The 8,386-nt window shown below is 38.7% G+C and overlaps 1 protein-coding gene across 1 annotated transcript; it reads right to left on the bottom strand.

The window, feature by feature from the left end:
• Nucleotides 1-4,590: 4,590 nt before the first annotated feature.
• On the bottom strand, nucleotides 4,591-8,146 carry LOC104210192 (SPX domain-containing protein 1-like). Its single transcript, XM_009759022.2, has 3 exons — nucleotides 7,611-8,146; nucleotides 5,983-6,106; nucleotides 4,591-5,422 (listed from the first exon to the last, which is right to left on the bottom strand). The coding sequence occupies exons 1-3, from the start codon at nucleotides 7,866-7,868 to the stop codon at nucleotides 4,896-4,898; spliced, it is 909 nt and encodes a 302-aa protein (XP_009757324.1). The 5' UTR covers nucleotides 7,869-8,146; the 3' UTR covers nucleotides 4,591-4,895.
• Nucleotides 8,147-8,386: the final 240 nt, after the last annotated feature.

The raw sequence follows: 8,386 nt of genomic DNA, 5'->3' as shown, positions 1-8,386 counted from the left end.
GGACAAGCACTTGACCTATGAGGAGGAGTCGGTAGCTATTCTAGACCGGCAGGTTCGTTAGTTGAGATAAAAGAATTTCCCTTTAGTTTGTGTGCAGTGGAGAGGTCAGCCTGTTTAGGCAGCGACCTGGGAGTCTGAGTCTGATATACGAAGCAGGTATCCCCATCTTTTCACCGATTCAGGTACTTTTCTATGTCCGTTCGAGGACGAATGGTTAATTTAGAGGTGGAGAATGTGATGACCCAAAGGGTCATCATGTATTTTAAAATCCGAATCCGGGTTCTGAGGCATTGAAAACCTCATTTTCTTTCTCCTCAATTTGCATGCTCAATCCAGGCGCGTTTTCGGAAAGCTTTTATGTGAAATTTAAGAAAATAATATTAAACTTGGCCTTTAAAATTGATTAAAGTTGACTTCGGTCAACATTTGGTAAACGGACTCGGACCCATGATTTGATGGTCCCTTAGGGTCCGTAATTAAATATGAGACTTGGGAGTATGCCCGGAATCGAATTCCGAATTCCCTTACCTGAGAAAAGAATTTTTAAAGAAAATTATTTGCTGGAAAATATAAGGACTTTTGGAAATGAAATGGTGTGTGATCTTGATGGTATCAGGACCATATCTTTGTTCCGGATCCCGGCACAGGTTTAATATAATATTTAGGTCATATTTGCGAAATTTGATAAAAAACGAAGAGATTTGATATAAATCGGACCCTTGGTTGATAAAATAGAAATTTGAACCACTTTATGAATTTCATGAGTTTTGGTGTCAAATTCGTTGTATAAGATGTTATTTTGGCGAATTGATTGCACGAGCAATTCCGTATGATGTTTTTAGACTTATGTGCATGTCTGGTTTGGAGCCCCGAGGGCTCGGGTGAGTTTTGGATAGGCCACAGAGTGTTTTGGGACTTAGGAAAATTTCTGTTGCAGCTGGTGTTTTGTTGCAGGCTCTGATCTCGCAATTGCAAGGTCACGCTTCATAATTGCGAGCCTTTCAGGCTTGGCAATTGCGAGGGGTTTATCGCAATTGCGAAGAAGCCCTGGCCAACATTAGTTCACAGTTGCGAACATCTCCTTCGCATTTGCGAAGTCAACATGGGTCAACCTTCGCAATTGCGACTAATTGTTCGCAATTGCGATAGCAGCAGACATTGCAGCAGGTTCGCATTTGCGAAGCCTATCTCGCAATTGCGAGCTTCGCAATTGCAAAGACCTTATCGCAAATGCGACATCTGCAACTGAGTAAAAGGGGTCTTGGAAGGGATTTTCACTTCATTCTTCAAAATTTCAAAACCTAAACTTCAAAGGGCGATTTTCCAAGAGCAAATTCTTCCCCAAATCATAGGTATATGAATCTTAACCCTTTTTCTTCAATCTCTTTCATCTTTTTGCATGATTTCACTTCAAAATCTAGGGTTTTTCATGGGAAATTAGGTGTTCTTGGGTAGAATTTAGGATTTCCGAATTTTGGAGATTTGGACCTTAATTTGAGGTCGGATTTCAAAACCAATTGCATATCTGGGTTCTTGGGTGAGAGAATAGGAAGTGTTTAGTCTAACCTTAGTTTGAGGGAATAGATGTTGTGGTCTTAATTGCTATGTGTTAGTGTTGAGTACGACGTATATGTGTGGTGACGAGTACCTATACGTTGGTGTCGAGCATGGAAATGAGTCTTATACTGTGACGGTTGTGAATCTTATTATGTACTGTTCATGCTTAAATTGATGATTATCCATGATGAACAAGATTTATGATATTTTCTTGGTAATTGACCATTGTTGAGTATTGACTCAAGTTGAGACTTATTCCGTGGAGTTAACTTTTGAAACGAGATTGGTTATAGCTGATTCCCTTGTCGGGATGTATTGTTTCTATTGTTTGGGTGAGGAAGAGTGTAAAGCACGAAGGGTGATGCCGTGCATGATATTGTTAGTGAGTGTTAATGCACGAAGGGTGATGCCGTGCCGATATTGTGAGTGTTAATGCATGAAGAGTGATGCCGTGCCACGATTTGAGAGTTAATTCACAAAGGGTGATGCCGTGCCTTTTCTGTTGTTTATTATGGTGAGAACGCGAGTAAAAGCACGAAGGGTGATGTCGTGCACGTGTTACTGTTTCATTATTTTTGTCGATACAAATATGGTGTTCATTATGCTTCTTTGTTGAATTACTGTCAGAACTTGATATTCCCCGCAACATGTCTCCCTTTTCCATCTCTATCTGTTACTTTTATGTTATTATTGTTTTGCTCATATATGATTCAACTGCACATGTTTATATGGTTGTCGTATCCTAGCCTCATCACTACTTCTCCGAGGTTAGGCTCGACACTTACCAGTACATGGGGTCGGTTGTACTGATACTGCACTCTGCACTTTTTGTGCAGATTTCGGTGCCGGACGTTGTGAGTAACTTGAGGTTGCTGCCTTCAGTCTAAGGAGACCAAGGTAGATCTGCTGGCGTTCACAAAGTCTAAAGTCCCCTTTCCCCACTTTAGTTCCTTCTGTCTCTTCTATTTCAAGAATAGTTGTACTTCTTTTAGACTTATAATTGTAGTAAATCTTAGTTGTTCGTGGATTATGACACCAGATCTATGGGGTAGCTATGTACTTGAGTTGTGGCACCATTATATCATTTCCGCATTTCATAATTATTTTGTTTTAGCTATTATCTGTCCCTGTTTGGTTAATAATAATGATAGTAAAACTGTAACTGTCGGCTTGCCTAGCTTTCACGAGTAGGCGCCATCTCGATTTCCGAAGGTGGGAAATCCGGGTCGTGACATATATGTCTGTGTGTCTATTGCCAGGGCAAATAAAAATAGGACGAGAGATGATCCCTGATACAAACCCATCACAACTAGGAAGTGTTTCGAGTCCCCCCTCCCCACTATCCTTGTTTGGGTATTAGCTCCATCATATATGTCCTTAATCGCTCTAATATATACAATATGTACACCTCTAATCTCCAAACATCTCTACAGAACCTTTATCAGAACTTGATTGTAAGCCTTCTCTAAGTCGATGAATAGCATATGTATATTCATCTTCCTCTCCCTATATCGCTCTACCAATCTCCTAACAAGGTGGTTGACTTCCATAGTAGAACGCCCCATCATAAATTCGAACTTATTCTCGAAAATAGATATACTCGTCCTCACCCTCAAAACCATCCTCTCCTAGACTTTGATTGTATGGCTTAGCAGCTTGATACTTCAATAGTTATTTGCAATTTTGGATATCATCCTTGTTCTCGTACAGAGAGATTATCGTATTTCACCTCTATTCTTTGGGAATTTTCTTCATCCTAAAAATGACACTAAATAACTCGGTAATCCACTCCAAGCCTGCCCTAACCACTCTCTTCCAAAATTCTAGCGGGATTTCAATTTGCCTAGTCGCTCTTACCCTGCTCATCTTATGCATAACCCCTTCGACCTCTCAACTTTTATACGCCTACAATACCTAAAGTCTCGACGACTCTAGGAGTTTTCCAAATCACCCAACACAATGTTCATATCCCCCTCTTTGTTCAAGAGTTTATGGAAGTAAGCCTACCATCTCCGTCGAATATGTGGCCTTATACAACAAAACTCTTCCTTCCTCATCTTTGATGCAGTTCACTTAGTCTAGGTCATGGGCCTTCCTTTCTCTTACCTTGGCTAGTTTGAACAACTTCTTCCCCACCTTTGCCTCCAAGTTCTTCATACAAAAGTCCAAAAAATGCAGTCTTAGCTGCCATAACCGCTAACTTTGCCTTCTTTTTAGCCATCTTATACCACACCCTATTCGTCCTCTTCTCCTCCTCGTCTACGCTCTCCACTAGCTTAAAATACGCCGCTTTCTTCGCTTTTACTTTCCTTGGACATTTCCGTTCCACCACCAGTCTCCTTTGTGACCACCAGAGTAGCCCTTCAAGACTCTTAAACCATCTAGTAGCTTACCTAAAGCAATTCGCAATCGTGGTCCACATACCACCCGCATCCCCACTACTCCTCCAAGTCCCCATAGCCATCACCTTATCTCCCAACTCCTGAGCTGTGTCCTTAGTCAAAGCTTAACACTTGATCTTAGGTTGACCATACACAACCCTCTCTCTTCTCTTCCTCGTGATCTCAAGATCCATGACCATGAGCCTATATAGGGTCATAAGATTCTCACTCGGGATGACTTTGCAATCCGTGCAAAGAGACAAAATCTTATATCTAATGGAGAGTGGAGACAATGGCTATTAAGCTTCAACACTCGATGGGATAGTAGCAAGCGACTTGTTGATTTCACCCAACGATGGAGTGGTAAACAACACCGAATCAAGCTACGATGCATTGGTTTCAGCCATTGCAGAACAACTAGGAGTAGACACGTCTGTTACAATCATTAAAATCAAATACAGAGTAACTAATACCAGATATCCTGCGCTGATAATCCGCAATGACATGGGAGTCCGAGTGTATATGGAACTGAAGGACAACAAGGATTTTGGAACGTATCCATTGCGTGTAACAATGAACGAATAGTAGAAACATAAGTTGTTCCAACGTGAGATCAAATTGTAGGTTCATCTGATTGTTAGCAAATTCTGGCTCCACGTTAAAAGGTAGACATATCAATAAGAAACAATATAGTAATACATTGTGATGAAAAAGTAACTTTTACATACAAAAACCAACTTGAGAAGTCCCAGAGCCTATAATATACTCTGGAAATTAAAACACTATTTAAGCCCCGAGGCACGCAGTCAAAACAACTGAACTTATTGCTTCCAGATATACAACACCTGAACTGGAAAAAATTAAAACACAACAATATGTAGAGCATATCACAGATGATATTGAACGCTATTTTGCTGCTTGTTCTACAACTGGAATATTCTTCCAGACCTCCTGCAGTTAGTTCCTTTCCAGTGGCGGCAAAGAGAACATGCTGACAGTTGAACTTCCACTTCGAATTTCCTGCAAGACTCTCAATGCTGATTTTGTAAGCTTCAAGTACATGTTTCCCTTGTTTTCAATCTCGGAAAGTTCTTCTGGATCTTTGACTCCGTCGCTTCCTTCCCCTCCTGGTGCTTTAGAGAGCTTTTCAATGGCTGCAAGTTCTTCAGCTACCTTGCTTCCTCCATCACTACCTCCTCCTCTGCTACTTCCTTCAGATGGTTCTTTAGTCTCTGCAACTACTTTTGTATCTTCGACTCCACTACTACTTCCTCCAGTATCTCCTCCGCCACTTTCTTCGTCTCCTGGTGCTTTAGATGGCTCATTTTGGGAGAAAAGGCTACTAAGCATGGTCTCGCACTCCTTCACTAGCTTATTTAGAACATCAGTTTTAAAAAATGGCTCCTCTAGCACCTTTTGAATGACAGGCAAGCGAATAAGAGCACCAGTACGTTTATCATACTTCTTTAATATCTTCACTAATCCTGAAAACAGAACAATTACCAAAGTGGAAGAGTATGTAAAAATCTATATAAGAACTGAAAATGCAATCCTAATCGTGTCAGTGGTGCAATTATGGTTATACAATGTTAGAACAAGGCTTTATGATGCCTGGCAATAAGTTTTGCTGTTTACAAGATTCTGTTACAAATAGATTGGCAAATGATTAATTGAATACGTGAATTAAAGCTTCATTTACGATTTGCCACATCAAAAGTGAGATTCTGCTTTCTTAAGACTCTAGTTTTTTATGCCCTACATACCATTGAATCTTTACTGCATAATTTACATAGAGAATGAAAAGTTAACTTAGTTTAAACTGCAACTGAATATACTTCTAATAAGAATTTACCAATGCCCTCAAACAGAAAGAACACTGTTCACATTACCCCATGAATGACAACATAAATACGGTATAAAGTAAAAAAAAAAAAAACTGTTGAATAATACATTGTTAAAGCATATTATTGTCATTCCTATGAAGCACGCTTTCATTTTTATGATACTTGTTATGTTGTTAGCTAAAATATTAATGGCTGAGTACCTATATAGTTAAGAGCACTGTAATTCTCCAATAGAACCATCTGTCCATGAAGATCCACCAGGTCTCTACCTACTCTCATTAACTCCTCCGAACTTCTAATCTCAGCAATACTATCTCTTAAAACCTGCATTTGCCCAACAAGAAGGAAAAACGAAAAAATTGGAGAAGATCAACAACAACATCAACTACAAGAACAAAGCCAGTAATTTCCCACAAGTGGGGGTTGGGGAGGGTAAGATGTACACAACCTTACCCCTACCCTAGAAGGGCAGAGAGGTTATCTCCGATAGACCCTCGGCTGGAGAACGGATGAAGAAAATAATAGCAACAAGGAATAACAACAAGATAAAAATAAGACCGACGCCAAGAAAGCAGTGAAACTCTAGGTAGTAATATCAATCTATGACTAAAACGATATCATACTAACACTAACGCTAGCAAGCTGAGTAAGAGGAAAAAGCCCGAATTCTAAATTTTGTATCATATAAGCTATATTAACATGACTCGACTAGAAATATAACAAAGGGACTTGATTACCATTTCTCTGCTATCATGACTCATTGCCTGGTACAAATGCACCAAAGAAATTAAGACCATAACTATTGTACAGAAGTAACATGGTACTGCACATTACTCTGTCTAAAAAAAACAGATACCATAATTCTATTCTAATCACCTCAAATGCAGAACACAAATTCTCAGTTATTTTATCATTATGACAAACTTTAAGATTGTGGTATGCAAAAGATGTCCCATAACACGACTAAGAATTGCAATGAGATGCAATACTAATATCCAAATACACATATTTTCTTCTCTGCTTAACATAAAGAAGAAAGTTCCCTGAATTAAGATAAGAAAACCCGAGAAACCAAAAAGATCCAAGAATAATCTAAATGCTACAGCAACAAGGCTCCAATGAAAAGGTTGGAAAGTATTTTAAAGATCAACAAGGATAGGCGAGAAAGGGAATGTATAACAAAAACCACACCATGATTAGAGGCACATAATCCTCTGAATGATCTTAGTAGCACATTAAGTGGATCCAACAACAACAACAACAACTACCCACTATAATACCACCAAGTAGGGTCTGAGAGGGTAGGATGTACGCAGCCTTACCCCTACCCTGGAAGGGTAGGGAGACTGTTTCCGATTTTCTTTAAGTGGATCCCAAATCCCAAATTTTCTTACACTAGACTGACATTGTTTATGCAAAATTATGTGAATGCAACTTTCACAATTGCAAACTAGTTGGGGGGTTTAGCATAAGAATTGCCAGTCAGTATTGGGACAAATTACAGAAATTAGGTGTCATAAAACCAAAACGACAAATAGCACACAAAAACAATGACTACTTTTTTTTTTTTTATTGAGAATGGTGTTAGTGCCAGCTTGTGGACACTTCAACTATTTTACAAGATATGTGCTACCTCCCACCGGTGCAAGTATAAGATAAATCTGCCTACAATGTCTCAAACTTAATCCCAACTAATTGGTATTCTTATATGGATACTCTAATACCAATCTGTCAGTTTATCCTTTTAATTTTTTTTTATTATTGTTGAAATTAACTACATCCTTCCACTCTTTGGGAGTGGTAATTAATAAGGAAAAGAAAAAGATACCTTCAATTGAATGATATAATCCTCTTCTTTTTCGATGAAGAAAGAATTAAACTTTTCGATTTCCTCCTCTAAAAGCACCACAAAATCATTTATCTCCTTTCTGTTAATTCCATCATCATCTACTCTTTGCCTTTTATTAGGATAAATCAACTTCAATTGCTTCTTGAGATCCTTATAAGACAGGAACTTGTCCTTCCATTCAGGCAGAGTCTGTTCTATAAGGGCCATCAACATCATTAAGATCCTGCCGAACTTCATTATCCAAGAATTGCTTTTTTGAGAGAGAATTTAATGGACTTGTATATATAATGCGTTGGATTCTATGGTTGTTTGGTATGGAATATTGAAATTACCGACGCAGGATTCTCTTGGGTATATGGAATTACCAACGCAGGATTCTCTTTGGTTCGATCGTCGAATTTTCCAATTTTTATTTGCTCCAATTGGGGTAATTTGGCAGCAAGATAAATTGGTTTTAGAGCTTTTGTCACTACGTGTTCCTATGGTTGTATCTTAGGGGTACACAAAATGATATAGAAATTAGAGACTTACCTCTAAAGTAGCTTAAGTGAGTGAGAGCCATTGTGGCGAGAAAGTTTGTTAGGCTTTAGTTTAATCCAATTCTCTTTTATTTTATTTTTAGCATACTTCACATGAGATTAGTTAACGGTATAAAAGCTACTACTACTGGAGCAAAAGTTTTAATATCTCTACAACTTCAGGAATAGTATATTATGGGTTTTTAAGTTACAAAGAGCATCTTTTAATCATGAACT

The sequence above is a fragment of the Nicotiana sylvestris genome, chromosome 2 (genome assembly GCF_000393655.2).
Source record: "Nicotiana sylvestris chromosome 2, ASM39365v2, whole genome shotgun sequence".
Taxonomy (NCBI): domain Eukaryota; kingdom Viridiplantae; phylum Streptophyta; class Magnoliopsida; order Solanales; family Solanaceae; genus Nicotiana; species Nicotiana sylvestris.
This window is presented reverse-complemented; position numbering and strand designations above follow the sequence as displayed.

What these genes read in the sequence shown, in the direction of transcription:
- LOC104210192 (XM_009759022.2), bottom strand. Translation starts at nt 7,868, where the DNA reads ATGAAGTTCGGCAGGATCTTAATGATGTTGATGGCCCTTATAGAACAG. An exon ending in ATTATATCATTCAATTGAAG is followed by an intron (nt 6,107 to 7,610) that starts GTATCTTTTTCT and finishes GGGCAAATGCAG; the next exon opens with GTTTTAAGAGATAGTATTGC. An exon ending in CAGTGCTCTTAACTATATAG is followed by an intron (nt 5,423 to 5,982) that starts GTACTCAGCCAT and finishes TTCTGTTTTCAG; the next exon opens with GATTAGTGAAGATATTAAAG.